Below are 16,849 nucleotides of genomic sequence, written 5' to 3'. Positions count from 1 at the left end.
TATTTATTCTTCACGCTTTGTTAGCTTGCCAAAAAATCTTATCCCAACGCCTACCTTTACCCGCCAACGTAACCTCGAGACCCACAACCCCACAAGGTACCCGCCTGGGTATTGCCTCGTACCATCACGGCTCATCATCAACCGCACAGAATGGCACCAATGCGAATGGTTTCTCACCTTCATCATCAACCATCCCGAACAATACCTCAGCGAACTCACAGGGAGTAGTCGCGTCAAACAGTAATTTATCTTTACCGCACAGACACCACGTACTATCGAGTTCCACTCATCACATACCAATGCGTATAAGTGCTGATTTTGTACACAATGAACAACAGCAACATAGTTTACCTCCTCCGGGCAATAGTCAAAAAGTTTGGCAATCGCAACAACAGCAAGCGCAACCGGATCAATGCGTACAACACGTTCAACTACGTGAACATCACCGCAACCGTGACCGCGATTTTTCCCTAAGCAATGATAATAACAACGTTACAAAATACAATCCCGGTGTACAGAACAGCAGCAACGGCGGCGGTAATGGAGGTAGTAATAATTTGCACAGTGAGCAATTAGCTCCTTTGTCGCTAGTGCCTTTGCGTGATAAAGATACTAATCCAGGTAGTGGAGGTAAGGATTTGCCAACTCCTACATCAACGCCTACCGCCAGTCGTAAATCGCGACGTCGCTCTAACCTTTTTATACCATCATCTTCGAAAAAGGGTGAAAAGGATTTAAAAAATGGTGAACTGGGTAGTGGTCGTTCTATTCCTATTAAGCAAGGTTACTTGTACAAAAGATCGAGTAAGTCATTAAATAAAGAATGGAAAAAGAAATACGTTACATTATGCGATGATGGCCGTCTCACTTATCATCCCTCTCTACATGATTATATGGATGATATACACGGTAAAGAAATACCGCTTCAATATGTTACAGTTAAAGTACCCGGTCAGAAACCCAGAGGCTCTAAATCTATAATAACTAACAGTGCTTTAACCACATCCATGTTGTCAACCAATAACGGTAAGTACCGATCGATATATTTTCATTTATTTTCGTAAATCTATTTTTCATATTTTAGCTTTCGAGACGTTGAAAGAACCTGGAGTTAAATCCAACTCTTCTCAACAAACAAGTGGTGATGAAGGCATTGCCATGTCAAACTCCAATTCCCAAACATTTATAGCAGGCTCAGTGGAAAGCTCGCAACGCGAACTATTGTCTGTTAATGCCTCCAATAAGCTTGATTCTCAGACCCCAAATGTGAAAAAACGTCACAGACGTATGAAAAGTAGTAGCGTGAAGTCAAATGAGATTGATGATTCAGATGGCTATGAATTCTATATAGTGTCTTTGGACTCGAAACAATGGCATTTTGAGGCGGCAAACTCTGAAGAACGTGACGAATGGGTGGCCGCTATTGAACAGGAGATATTCAAAAGTCTGCAAAGCATAGAAAGCACGAAAATGAAACCGGCTACTACTAGCGAGTTGGCTTCAATGGTAACGATACGTACACGTGTGCCAGGCAATGGTTTTTGTGTAGACTGTGATGCCCCAAGTGAGTAAAACGTGTCAGTTTATTTTTCAGTTTTAATTATTTTTGAGGTAAAATTTTATTTAAAAAAGGAAAAACTTCAATGTCATTTAATTTTCACCTGCAGATCCGGAGTGGGCCAGTTTAAATTTGGGTGTCTTAATGTGCATTGAGTGTTCAGGAATTCATCGCAACTTGGGTTCGCATATATCCAAAGTTCGTTCATTGGGCTTAGATGATTGGCCGTAAGTATTGTTTAAAATTCAAACGCAACAAATTTTTTTTATACTTTTCAAGTAAACATTAGATAAGGGGGAAACTCCGTAGCTCTTTCGGACTAGATATTTTTCCCATGCTTTCAAGTAACTTTGTCAAATCTGGTAGATGCTATTTTGATCGAATTTTTTGTCATTTGTCTGCCATTATGCCAGCACTATAGAACTTCTTGGAATCCTGAACGAAAACCTGAACCAAGTCATTTCCACAGGCTTCTTTTAAGTGAACTACACATAGTAGAAGTTTCCACATAGATCGAAACAAATTATAATCCAAGTCCTGACTAGGCTCTTCTTCCAAGCCAAGTTCTCTTAATTTTTAAAATATGTGTAGTTTAGCAGCGGCATGATGAAAGGGGGCAGCCTTTTGACTGGTCAACTTTAAACAATTGCGTGCTTAAATCCATTTGGTTTTGACAGTAGAAATTAAGGCCAATCGTCTTGTTAGATTCGAAAAGACCACAATGCACCATTACATTTTATATCGCCGCATCCACTTTACATAGCGAAAACCACGAAAGTTTTCCCAAATATATGAAACATTACCACGTTTTCTAAGAAATGATGTAAATTATTTTTTCAGAATTTTGGCTCACTTACAAAACATAATTTCTTTCGACCGAATAAATAAACACGTAGTGAAGGAATGGGGAATGTAAATATCAAAGTTGAGCGATCGTTTATTTATAAAAAGGCACGAATGAAATAAAAAGCAGAATGTATGTACTGTGACTCGTCTCCTCAGTCTCTGGCATAATTACCATTACTTTGCATCGAGCTGTAATAGACCGACATTTTTTTTGAACTCTTACAAATAGCTCTCTGTCCTAAATTAACATTTACAGTATTTTTCGGATTATAAGACGCACTGCATATTTTCAAAATGATTTCCAGAAAAATATATTTCAATCTTACTTTCGGATCATATTGATTATTGTTAACAAAACTCGTACTAGCAATATTCGGTTTATCTTCACTCCCGGTACTGTCACTCATCTCGTTAATGTCACCGTTCGTATTACTTTCATCTGGACTATTGTTGTCACTCCCAAATTTAGAGGCGATTTATTGAAAACATATTTTAATGTTATCTTCGGACGATAAGACGCACCTAAAATTTGAGTCCGTTCTTCTATGCAAAAAGTTGCATCTTATAGTCCGAAAAATATAGTATATAAAAATACAAACGCATAATAAAGAAAACTGATGTTATAATTGACAACCACTCGTAAGTGGGGGGAGTTGTCATACGAAACGAATCTAATCCCAAGTGAATAGTAAACAAAGGGATTTACATTTTTCTCAAAATATATTCCAAAGTAGAAACCCTTGTTACCATTTAAGCCATTATACTTGTCTTGCAATCATCTCGAAGATGAAATCCACCTACCCAACCACTTCGGATCTGTACTAATTTAAATTGAAGAAAATGTAAGCTTCTTGACAGGACGTTATTTATGTTTGAAAACTTGTATTGATAGAAGGGACATCGGACCTGTCGACCTCTTAGAAATGGGAACGTGTTTGTTCTTGTCTAACTTAATGTGGACTTTCTGTATCTTTAGAAAAGACATCTGACCCCTGACATGCAGTCAGTCTAAGTTAACTTACTATGGACTTTCTCTCTCTGCTTTACTAACACGATTTTGTCTTTCCTTTCTAAAACAGCGAAGCAATATAGTGAAATTTCATTATATTATTTATTATAGAAGACTATTTTTAATATCTTTTCCCTATAATTTGAATTTTTTTGCGTCTAGACCTGGCCATTTGAGTGTTATGTTAGCTATAGGTAATAGTTTGGCCAATTCCGTTTGGGAATCGAATACCAGGCAACGCCAAAAACCGAAACCAAATTCATCGAGAGAAGAAAAGGAAGTATGGATACGTAGTAAATATGAGTTAAAAGAATTTTTACCACCGTCTGGCGGTCTTAATGCTACACCAGGCCAGCAATTAATAGAAGCTGTGATAAGGTTTGAAATTTATTTTATAATATAGGGATTCATTACGTTTTCTTAAAACCCTTCTTTCCTCGTTTTAGATCGGATATGAAATCAATCGTATTAGTACTGGCTAATGCCACGGCCGATGTCACTAACGCTAGCGTCAGTCCTCGGGATGTAAGAACGCCGTTATTACTGGCTTGTGCAATTGGAAACTTGGCAATAGCTCAATTGTTAATATGGGTAAGAAAATTGTTTAAAAAAAAGAAAGTAGTATCCTCATGGCATTCCTAATCGACAGAACGGAGCCAATATAAAACATACTGATCATGAGGGACGCACTTGCTTGGCTTATGCTAAAGCTGCGCAATCGTTGGCCACAGCAAAGTCATTAAAGGCAGCCGCAGTCGCCGCTGCCGCGGTAGCTGCGTCCAACGCTACATCTAACAATTCTAGCGCCAGTAATACATCATCCTCCTCATCATCTGTTTCGAATGCATCATCCTCAGCTACCATTAGTAATACTACCACTAACAGCAGCATGGGTGGCCCGCCACCAGTGTCTGGAAGTTCTTCTTCAACTAATGGCGGCATACCCGCCCCACACTACAGCGTTGAAGAGACCACAGCTCTAGTAGAATTATTAACTGGCCTAGGTTGCCCAGATTCAGCTCCATTAACAGCCAGTGGTACTCTGCCACGACGTCGTGATACCTTAGGTACACCTTATGAGAAAACGGTGTCCGGAGTAATTTAAAGTTTAAAAGAAATAAAGCAACATTTGATTTTGAGAGTGAGGTATAGTTCTTTTACGCTTAGCTTTTCTTTCTTCAGAAACGCAAAAAAGGGAAAATACGCTCATTAAGTGAACTTATATTTTTTAAAATTCTTAGATATAATTGCGTTTTTTAACTTCGTGTGTTTCATAAGAAATCAGGTTTAATTTGTAATTGTATTTTAATATTCGTTCCTTTTTTCTAAGAAAGAAATTTAACTTTTAATTTTAATTACTTTGCTAAGTATCGTGTATGTTTTTCTTCATAAAAATATTTTTGTTGAATTGTTTTTAGATTTTTCGTGTGCATTTTATATCAACGTTATGTGTCTATTTTATAAAAGAATTATTTATTTGTTTGTTGATATTATATATTTGTTTTACACTTTTACACAATTATAGGCGTAACATTAGATATATTAGACTTGCATATGCTTAAAAAAAAAAAGTCTTATATACATGTATTTCATCAAAGGAAAGTTTGTCTGTTTTTTTCAAATTCTTTCTATTAAATTCAAGTTCACAATCCCTCACATGCCTAAGAGGTCTCTACTAAAAATTTGGATGCAAATATTAGAAATGTATTGATTAACTCTTAGAAAAAGAATCGTGCCGCTATTTTACTGTATGAGATGTATTCGCGTATATTTTTTTAGCTAAAGGGTGCCACTATCTTTATGGTGGCATAATTGAGTATAGTCACCCCCCATTAAAAATGATATTTACTTAACGAAAGAAATAAGCAAGTTCTCTACATTAAAAGATTCGGTCTATATCGAATGTAATCTACTTGTTTGCAATTAAAAATAATTTCTTTTGAACTATCTCTGGTCAGCTTTTACGCAATTATTTGATTTCATTTATTTTAGAAAAATTTTCTTTAATAATAATTTGATGCATATTTTAAACAAATATTCTAAAAAATTAATTGTTTTGTTATTATAAATATAATTTAATTTATTTATTATTACTTTTTAATAAATAAAATATTAATAAAAAACCAAAATGAAAATTAGTAGAAAACTTGTAGACAATTTCTTAAGAATCCAATAAAACTGGATAAAATTAAATGAAAATATATATAGAAAAAGAAATATAATAATAAAGTAATATTTAAAAATAAATATTCTCGTTTATGTAGAAGAACAATCAACCAGAAAAAAGAACCAAAAACTATTAAAATTACATTACAAAGAAAAAAGGAAATGAGTAAAAATCATTTAAAGACGCAATTTTCTTTTGTTGTAGCATTTACTTAACGCATTCACACTAAGCATAATGATATAAATTTATAAAGCATTGTAAACATAGTCAGGAAAATTAGAAAAGGGCAAGTTATTTGAAGTGCATCAGCAAATTTCTATATTTAGTGAAATGAATCATCACAGACCACATCTTAAACTTCTCCAGATCTTTATGTGAAACTGAACAGAACCACTTTGAAACCCTTTCCAAACAACTATATTCTTAGCTTCCCTTCTTCAAAACCAATGCAATCATATTTAAAAAAAAAAAAAGAAACCGAACAGATGAAATCTATCCTTACTCTTTACTTATGTCATCAAAAGGGTAATATAAAAAATATTAGAGTTTTTATGAATTTCATAGTGAAAAAAACCAAAACAAAAAAAAAATGCGACAATTAAGGGAAAAATACGTTCTTCGTTCTATCTAGCGTAATTTATTAATTTATTTTAATTTTATAAACATGTATATAAAGAAATATCGCCGACAATGAGATCAAATAGGAAATAAAATCTAAATTTAGCAAAACCAAAAAATAATTTAGATTTGAAAATAAAAAACATTGAAAAGTAATAAATTATTAATAAAATGCATAAAATCAAAAAGAAAGAATGATCAAAATTTAATTGAACGTTATAAACGAAAAGAAGAAGAGAGTAAAAGCTATATTCGGAATTAGACTGGATTTCTCTCTATATCTAACAAGCAAATTGATAGTATGATTCGTACTGCAAGCGAAATCAATTTTCTAGCAAACTGAAGTCCCAGCACAGAGAATATGATCCCATGCATTTTACGGGAAACCTATCAACTGACAGCATTTTAACTGGTTTTACATGTTTTATAGTGCCTGTCGCGGTCTTTAATCGTTTCATAATTTTCCGCGGTGAACCGCAGTGGAGTGTTTAACAAAACACATTAGGATTATGTTCATAGAACACCTTTAGCAGATTGGATGTCAAATAATAAAGCCACATTTGTGACACATTTGTCACAAGAATTCTTCAAGATGACGCATACATCGTATTATAGATCCTTCGAATATGTCAGTCATTTTACATACACTAAGAAAAGGTGCGCCTTTACTCCAAGCCAAAACCACATCCACAGAAATGGTTTAAATTTCTCTATATAAGGTTCTTCATCTAATTCCAACTTGCATTCAGTTGAGATTTTAGCGAGTCTTTTAGCCAACTCTTGCATAGAATGCAAAAGGCTGGAAAGTTCTTTTGCACATTTTACGGTTCCAACAGATTTCTCATCGCATAAACACGACAGCAATGTCACTGTCTACGGAGTGTCAAGTCATTGAAAACACCGTTGAATATCATTTCAGTTACTAATAGCTCGTCCGCTGAGCTAAGTTCGCAAGCCACGCGCCCTTTGAATTCAATAACGTCAGCTTCAGAACAATATTCCATGCGTCGCAGAACCCGTTCATGGTGTTTTAACCTGTCCATTTGTAATAGGCTGCGAGCCTCTTTTAACTTGGTTTTAACAATTTTCAATTGCACTAGCACATTCAGCTTTCCTTTGTAAAGGGTGTACACGCAGTCCAAATTGAAAGATCTGTGTAGAGGATGAGCAAAAAGTATTCCTTCGAATTTATAAATCGAGTCGACAATATTTTTAAACCCTGCATCTTTAATATGCATTTCTGTAATTGGATTGAGGAAGTGGAGGGCCCTTGGGAAAACGTGTTTTAAATAAAAGTTCAATTATTTTTATCAGTAACAATCCACCACGATGTATACCAATACCACGCTGTAGGAACGGCAACACGTTTTCAACTTGTGGCAACTGTCTATCTTCCTCCGATAGGACGTCTAAAGCATCGTTGAAAGCCTCATTGACCAGTTTCTTCCCATCTGCAATATCAATGTTTCTTCCCAAATTACGCCGCATTCCTTGTCACGCATATAGTGAATTTCATCGAACAATGCCCATCCCACTTCACGCAAAATTTCACTGCCACGGTACAACATATTTCGCAAAATCTCAGTCGTCATAGTTAAGGAGGACGACGAAGGGTTAATTGTCACGTCAACCGTTACCAATCTACGTCTTTGAACTCTTCATTAAATTTCTGATATTTTTGATTGGATAAAGCTGCGTTGGTGTTGTTCAGATCACCCGCTGTTTAGCATTTAATGATTTGATCATGGCTAATTCTTCCAGCGAAATTAGTTCCTCAGTAATATTAATATCTGCTGTCTCATTAAAGCAACTAAATAACTCGCCCACCTCCTCCATCAGAAAGAAAGAGATTTTTGCTTGCTTGTTAAAGGGTATTTTTTTCTTTTCAGATGTTGAATTAAAATGGACCAAGCCAATAAAGCTTATCAAAGATATTATAGAAGAAAATCGTTTTCTTTGATATTAAATGAATTGAAAACAAAATTCTGAAGCAAGTCTTTTTCTTCTTTTTCTTCAATTCAGCAAATTAACAACATATGATTCAGCGTGCAGAAGTAAAGCGTGCCAGTTGCAAAGTGTGCAGAAGTAAAGCGTGCCAGTTCTTTTTGTTTTGCATATATTTTATATGTTATGACCTCGTTCGATACCGTTCTTTTCATTTATTTCCGTCATAAGGGGTAGAAAATGATCTTTTGTCGTCATATTTCTTAAGCTTATTTTAGCGAAAAGCCCCTTGTAACGGGTCTTTTTCTCTGGGTATACTCAGGGTTACCCAGGAAGTCCCTTTCCAAGAAAATTTATATAAAAAAAAACTCTTGGACCTTCGGATTTTCGTTCTTATATATTTATTACTTACGAGGAATTTACAGTTAGATACAGATAGCGACCCGACTCTTGTTCGAAACGTTCCACGTGTTTGTCCCTCCCGAGAGATTATTTTCCACGTTTTATTCGAACCGCCGAGCTTGGTTGAGCACAATGGAGACAGATACTTCTGCTGGTATCCATCGTGGTCGTGGCACTCATTCGTGATAAGCGGGATGGCTCTGCGTTTCTCTGAAGGGCGAACTCACTGTTGTTGCTGGTATATCTTCAAATAGCTCTCCCAACAATATCACTCGGTTATCAGGCAAATGCTACCCGTTACTCCAGCTTTTTGGTGTAGAAGATATTATAAGCGACAAATCACTTCTCATGATCAGGGAAACCGCTCGTGGATATATGATCGTAATGTAGAGCTGCCAGAGATATATAGAATATCTAGCAGCGACAGTCGTCTATTTGGAGCGACCCTTTTAAAAAATTATCTTTCCCACCAGAGTAATGTGCCTGGAATGTCAAAATATTTTTACTAACCCAAAAATGTTTTTTACACTCTACATTAATTGTGGCAATTTAAGTTTGGGCACATGTATACAATACCCAAAACGATCTCGACATCTATCTTCTTTTATACGAAATGGATCAAATTTAAATCGTCTTCACCGTTTTCATGTGCCTGTTTTCAACCTGTAAGTCTCAGCATTCGAAGAATTCTAAGGAAATTTGATATAAGGACACGTTTTTGTCCAAATACGGGTCTTATTGAAAGTGAATAGAAGAATCTATTTTGAAAACGACTTAAAACATTACTCGCGCAAATACCATACTCACTTAATGGAATTCTTGAAATATTTGGGTCATAAAGTACCAAAATTATATCCTAACCTCTTATAACAAACAGATCGATCAAAAAACACTTTTGGTTCCTTAGAAATATTTTGCATTATTGTTCAATTTAGTTTATTCATTTAATTATTCACTTCATTATATTATTAAATCCAAGTGAGGCTGACTGCTACCGAAGGTGTCTTTTAAATGATTTGCTTATGCTTTAAAGAAAACGCATATATTTCAAAACAACTTAAGAAGTCGCTAAGGATTTCGAACGAAACTTTCCGGAAATTAGAATAAATTCAATGTAAACTCCTCTGATAGATAGATATGAAAGCTAAAATTATCATAGGAAGCTGAAATTTATCACAAACATGACTTTTTCGATCTGAAAATTAGAAAAACTGATTATATTAACAAATGGCATTAAAAAATCTTTGTAACCATTTTTAAGTCAAAATTTCAAAAACTTCATTTTAACCCATGTTTTAACATTTTTACACTGTTTTTGTACTACTAAATGGGGCATAAGCGGAAACATCTGACGACCTCGTAAATTTACTTAGAATGATTGAAATTTTCTTATTCGAATTAAATTTGTTTATTAATTGATCATCAATTACTACTATTTGCTGGCTTCTATTAATTACCATATTGCGTTTAATTAAAATGTGTTTTAATTTTTATAAAAATCTCAACGTATCCGAATGTGTATTGTTGCCGCATTTACGTACCCGTTATGCAAAGATTTTGTTGATGGCAAATACGCCTTTCTGGCATACAACAGTCAATTGATAACAGTTAGGCAGTATGTTCACGACGATGCTCAACAATCGGAAATTGATCGATGTTCATGTATTGATCGTTCTAGCTGGCGCGTTTCATAAACTTTGTTGCGCGCTTTCAGATGCTATATATCCTTGACCGACGTGTAGCCTGAGTAACCTAACAGCCCACCTATCCGCCCATCCGTGGTGACATTTCAAGGGTTACCGAACTTTCCGTGTGATTTCAATCTAGACACCAACGAAATACCAATATCTGAAGGGTCTCCTCGGCAATAAATAAAATTCACTTATCTGTTAATGTTAAAGTCAAAATTAAAAAATGGAGAGAACACAGAGTAGCTTTCAATATATCTGAAAAAAGGGTGAAAGAAATCTCACCACATTTTGCATGAATTCTGATGGGTTAATTTTCACAGCATGGCAGCATACAACAGAAACAAAATATACCTTTTATATATTTCGGTATTTATTTCAAGAAATGACACATGATAAATAAAAAACTATAAAGTTTTCTTATTTACCTACACTTGATCGAAAATTCACTCCTTATGGAGACTGGGTCTAATCTTATAACTACTGATAGGGAGAAATTCATAAATGGCCACTTGCTAATTACGGTAATTTGCTAGAGTTAAAATTTTGTGTGTGGAATATTATAATTTCTCTCGTGATTCGGTTTTGTAAGTGTGAACAAATGTAAAGCAAACCTTTTATCTCTACAAAGGTCGGCTTTTGGTTTGCAAGCAGGTGCGTGGCGAAAGAACATAGGAAGTAAAAACTCATGTTTTTTTATGTGAATAAAGCATTAAGAGTTATAAATGCAACTATGTGCCAGAATATTTTGATATATCTCTTCTTTCGTTTATATAAACGAAGTTTATTATGCATAATAAACCCGACCCTCTCATCCTCTTCAGTTAAAGGTTTCGTTTGCTAACCGTCTGCAGTTTTTGCCTTTTTTAAATATTAATTTTTCAAACTCTCCAACCTTTGTGGTGTAGTTAACGAATTCGTAATTAAGTGTTCAATTAATAGCCAAACATTTGTAATTAACAACGAATGCACACAATTTATCGGTGTGATTTTAACCTTTTGATAAATTTAATATGACTTCTGACTATTAATTAAATTAAAAAATCATAAAAATATAGAAAATTGAAAAAGTTTCCTAATTCCCAACTTCTGTTGAATTTTAGTACGGTTTATGTAAAAGTACGAAGGAAAGCTTAATAACTTGTTCTGCATATAACATTATGTACAGGCAAATACGAACGCAAATGCTTCCTTAGTGAATACGAGGTTGGTTGAAACAGACGATGAAAGTTGGTTCAAAATTAATAGGAATATTTACATTTAGAGATGGCAAAAGAGGAAGACAAAGAAAAAATCTGATTTCAAGATCATTTTCTCAACTGCAGTAACGTTGTGTAACGCGGTCTGCTCACTGCTGCGTGGGTGGGGATTGGTGTTCATTTTTTCTTATTCTTGCTAAAATGCAGACTTCTCAGCCAATGACACCATTTTTTTTTTTTTTTTTTTTTGCAAGGAAGCATTAAGTTTAACCAATAGTGTTACATAGAAGTACCCGAATATTTTCTAACACTTCTTAGTGCAAGATGACCACAGAAATCCTTATGCTCGCTCCTGACCGCATTGAGGAAAACAAGTTTATAAGATGTTTCGCCAGTCGTGACTGAAAGAAGACTAACCCTTTTTAGACCAGATTAATGCAGCAAAATTTCACCAAAAGATATCAAGAGCAGGAAAGGAGCCATATCTATATCTACTTTGCTTCTGTTTTGACTTGGCAGCAGAGTCTGTTTAGTTTGATCGAATGATAATCCCGAAGACCTGAACTTAAGTGAAGAGAATTGAAACTTATGCGTTCGATCGCTGAACTTTTACATTAAGCCGAACGTTTCTATCCGGAATAAATGGTTTAATAATGGGCGTGCTACTCTCGCTTGGCGTTCTCAAATCTTATCCTTTACTGTTTCACAAAACCCCTAAAAATAATAAGAGTTTTATTCTCTACGATATTCTAGCCGAGGTACAATTAGAATATTAGAAGCATGGACAATTGAAATAAGCAGTCATAGGAAGGAAAGGTGCATTTGTCTAAAAGCAAAAAGTAATTGACGTTCTTTGCACGCGTAGGTGGGTGTGGTTTCTATAATCAGTTAAGTGGCTGGCGTGGCGTCATTGAAGGATTCGCCACTGTACCGAGACCGTGCTGAGACCGTTAAAACGGCGCCTCGTTGGGCCCAAAACTTAATAGTGAGCTCGAATTGTTTGTATAATTTTGTAATTATGTTGAGGTCATATTTTTCTTTGGTTTTTCTATTATTGCTTTATATCTTTTTAAGAGGTGCAGGTAATCATATATTAATACGACTCCAGCCGGTAATGCGTGTAAAGCTTCTTTAAATGTGGTATTCCCATCGCAAACTATTGCTCACACATTGAACCCATTGTCTTTAATCATGTTGATGTTGTCTAGTAGCACTTTTGATACTAAATTTGAACGTGTCAAAGGGTGGCTGCTTATAATCGTGTTAAACGGCGTCGCCAGGCTTCTTACAGAGAACACGAGTACGGAGTAGGCACGGGTATTCTTCTTGCGCTCGTCGAGGTAGTTGCAACCATTTGCATCGTTCGCCCACCAATAAAGCACCTGATTGTCGAGAGGACTCAATTTCCTCACGACCTCCCGGAATGTCTCCACGTCCGGCACCACGCTGTCAGCCTCCCGTTCTACCTGCTGACCTTCATATTTCGTTAGCCGCCCCTTCAACTCTTTTTTTTCCGCTTCAATCCTCTCCAACTACTTCATAAGGCTAGCATGTCCCGACGTTAACGGGCCGCTGGTGTCATCTTCATCCAAAAAATTATTTTTAGATATTTACTTACTACATCTACACGTAGCCACATGGCGCCCTAGTCAGATCGTTTGTCATTTGTATACCTCCTATTTGTGCCACCACTTTCCTCTCTTTCTTTCCCTGCTACACTATTTTCTAATTGTACTACCTCTTCCTCTCTTTCTTCCCCTGCTACCCTATCTTCTATTTGTACTACCTCTTCCTCTCTTTCTCAGCCCAAAAAACCTACCTCGCCCTCGCTGTCAGTCTCAATATGTAACTTTTTGCTGCTACGTACATGTCCCGTCATGGTTTTTACGGCCCACTCATTCTAGTCTCAACGCCCCGTTTTCTATCTAGCATTCTTCAGCTTTATCTAATCTATACATCTATACATTTTCCTAATAACGTCCTGTGCAGTGACTAAGTGACCATTTTCTTCCGTCAGTCGGTCGTCTAACATGCTACGCAGTACTTTACATCGTGTCGTTAATCCACAAGCCTGGATATGCCTTCAGAAGCTGACTAAATACTCTGTCCGAAATTTTCACAACGGTATAATATTCGTAAAAAAGATAACAAAATACGATAATATCAAATACGTATAAGATAATAAAATACGATAATATATAATACTTATGATATAATAACAATTCTAGAACCTGAAAATAAATGAGAAATAAAATGTATCAACTAAAAATAAATAGCAAATATTAAACGAATAAATTATTGTCAAATTAAATAGAAATGAAACAACGATCTTATTTTTTCAATTGAATTTATTAATGGAAAAATTTCATAGTTTTTACATGTTTGTACAATAATACTAATTTCAAATTATAAATAAATTAAATAATAAATTAACTTACCGATATAGTCCTTGCGTTGGGTGACTTCAATTTGCCTCAAGTCAATTGGTTTTACTGTGATAGTTCTGGCTGTTTGATCCCTTCCTCAACATCTGATAAAGCCGTTGTGTTCTTCAATGAATTATTTGATAATAATTTAGTTCAATACAATGGTACCCCTAATTGTAATGGGAGATTTCTTGATCTCTGCTTTGCAAATTTTCCTGAGGTTTGCGTTAATCGTTGTCTTCCGTTTAGTTTACCTGAGGATCCATATCATCCAGCATTGGGTGTTTCCTTTCATTACAAGTATGTTGGTTCGTTGAACTTCTATAACGTTCAAAATTCAAATTTTTCATATCAACTTTATGATTTCCATAAAATCAATGTTTCCATACTAAAATCACATCTTTCTCATTTTGTGCTCGATTTCTCAGAGGGAAGCATTGATGGCTTACTGTCGTCGTTCTACAATATATTAAATCAAGCTATTTCTGCATCCGTGCCGATCAAGCAGTCCCGTCCTCGAAGCAAGGTTCCCCCGTGGTTTAATAAAACAATTAACTACTACAAGAATAGGAAAAACAAGCTTTTCAAAAAATTTTCGAAAAGTGGTTCTTCTCTCGACTATTTCGCTTACTCTGTTGCAAGGCATAAATTTAATTCCCTCAACCGCCAATACTACTGCAGTTACCTTCAGTTTGTTAAATCCTCCTTGTTTGCTAACCCTAAATACTTTTTCAAGTTCGTTAATTCCAAAAGAAAAATCTGCATAAATCCGTCGTTTGTGTCTTTTAATGGCTCCGAGTCCGCGGATGATTTTGAAACCTCAAATCTCTTTGCAGAATACTTCCGACAGAACTTTTCAACTGCCAATTTTGATTTATCGGTAAATTATCCATATCCGATTTCTAATTCGATTTCAATTCCTAACTTTGTTATATCTGAAAATGACGTTTTTGAAGGATTGAGCTCTCTGAAATATAATTGTTCGCCTGGACCTGATGGGATCCCCTCATGTGTACTTATATCTTGTGCTGGCGAGCTTTGTGATGTTATCTCAAAGATTTTTAATAAGTCTTTGAATTTAAGTGTTTTCCCTTTGTGTTGGAAGACTTCTTTCCTTATTCCTATTCACAAAAATGGTAGTAGGCAACTTGTAGAGAACTACAGAGGCATCGCCAAGTTGAGTGTCTTACCTAAACTGTTCGAGCGAATTGTGGCTCAGCATATAGCCTTTTCCATGAAATTGTATATTTCTCCTTTCCAGCATGGTTTTCGAAAGGGAAGATCTACGGTGACCAATCTGTTGGAGTTTACTTCTCATGTTTTCAAGGCTTTTCTAGTGGTTCTCGCACTGATGTCATTTACACTGACTTTAGCAAAGCGTTTGATATGGTTAATCATAGACTTCTTAGATTTAAACTCCAGACCTCCGGCTTTCCTCTCTTCTTAGTGGAATGGTTAAGCTTTTATCTGTATGGTAGATCATTCAGGGTTTTGTTTAACCTCATTACCTCGGATGAATTCCCCGTGACTTCTGGCGTACCTCACGGTAGCCACTTGGGACCTATTTTATTTAATTTATACCTCAATGATTTGCCCTCCGTGATTAAATTCAGTGAGATTTTAATGTATGCTGATGATGTGAAACTGTTTTCTTCTTTTTCCGTGGAATCGCAATCACATCATCTTCACAGTGGTTTGAACAATTTGGTTGTATGGTGCTCTCTCAATCTTCTGAAACTAAATCTAAATAAATGTAAGAAGCTTTCTTTCTTGAGAAGGAAGTCGTTGGAAGACGTCGCTTCGTTCATAGATTTAGGCGTTCTATTCGATTATAGGTTACGTTTCAATTTGCATATTGAGTCCTCGTTAAGCAAAGCTAGGTCCGCGCTTGGTTTTATAAAGAGGTGGTCCAAAGAGCTTGATGATCCTTATATTACGAAAAGGCTTTACACGTGTTTGGTTAGACCTATACTTGAGTATGCCTCCGTTGTGTGGTCTCCTTCATATAGGTGCTACGTAGATTCAATTGAATCCATACAAAAGCAATTCTTGCTGTTTGCCCTTAGGAATTTGGGTTGGGACCCGATTTCCCCTCTTCCACCCTATGAAAATAGGTTGCTTCTGTTATCCTTACCGTCACTCGAGAAACGTAGATTTGTTCTTGGGGTTTCCTTCTTAATCAAATTAATAAATGGTGCAACTGACTCGCCCGCATTACTTCGTGAGATAGGCTTTAATGTCCCTAACCGTTTCTCTAGGCACTTTATGTTGATAAAGCTTAGTCAATGCAAATATAACTTTGAACTGTTTAACCCGCTCAGAGTTGTTTGCAAGAACCTAAATGATGTCTATCATCTATTCTCATTAACGGACTCTTTAAAGTCCATTAAAGCAACATTGCTTAATATGCGCGATTTACCTATGTCGTACTTAAACTGATTTAACCTTAGATTTTGTCATTATGAGTCGAAAAATAATTTATTGTTAACAATTATCGGTTGCCAAGCTTATGCATGTTTGCGATGGCTTAGGGGTTCACTTGCAATTTGGTCCTGTATCGGGTTGTAAGTGTGGCTCTATGCTAATTGTGTACATGCTTTTTTTTTTTCTTTCTTTTTTTTCCTCCTTATTTGTTTTATTGTACTTATACTAAGTTTTATTATTAATTAATTTTAAGATTTACTTAAGAGTCAATTGAACTCGACTGCCATTTTATTTAAGTTGAGTTTCTTGTATAAGTGGAATAAATAAATAAATAAATAAATAAATAAATAAATATAAATTTCAAATTAGAAATAACTATAAACTAAATGATATAAGCTGCGTTTTTTATTTATTTGTTTGTATTTCTTGTTTAAGTTTTTTCTTTATTTTTAAATTTTTGCTTTAAAAGGAACACTTCAGAACTATCATCAACCTTTGAAGGCTCCCTTTAAAGCCAACGTATAAAAGTAGAAATTTTCTTACATAATACAATTCGCTTGTAATCAAG

General features: G+C 35.4%; 1 protein-coding gene across 2 annotated transcripts in view; it reads left to right on the top strand.

Annotated features, from left to right (window-relative positions):
• The window catches only part of LOC119641043 (centaurin-gamma-1A), a 243,715-nt gene extending 238,263 nt beyond the window's left edge, over nt 1-5,452 (top strand). For both annotated transcript variants that reach the window (XM_038039464.1, XM_038039465.1), the window contains 6 exons: nt 25-1,026; nt 1,085-1,564; nt 1,668-1,785; nt 3,576-3,791; nt 3,860-4,004; nt 4,063-5,452. In XM_038039464.1, coding sequence (XP_037895392.1) covers nt 25-1,026; nt 1,085-1,564; nt 1,668-1,785; nt 3,576-3,791; nt 3,860-4,004; nt 4,063-4,518 — 2,417 coding nt within the window. In that variant the 3' untranslated portion in view covers nt 4,519-5,452. The remainder of the gene's footprint in view (nt 1-24; nt 1,027-1,084; nt 1,565-1,667; nt 1,786-3,575; nt 3,792-3,859; nt 4,005-4,062) is intronic.
• Nucleotides 5,453-16,849: the final 11,397 nt, after the last annotated feature.

The sequence above is a fragment of the Glossina fuscipes genome, unplaced genomic scaffold (genome assembly GCF_014805625.2).
Source record: "Glossina fuscipes isolate IAEA_lab_2018 unplaced genomic scaffold, Yale_Gfus_2 142, whole genome shotgun sequence".
Lineage (NCBI taxonomy): Eukaryota > Metazoa > Arthropoda > Insecta > Diptera > Glossinidae > Glossina > Glossina fuscipes.
This window is presented reverse-complemented; position numbering and strand designations above follow the sequence as displayed.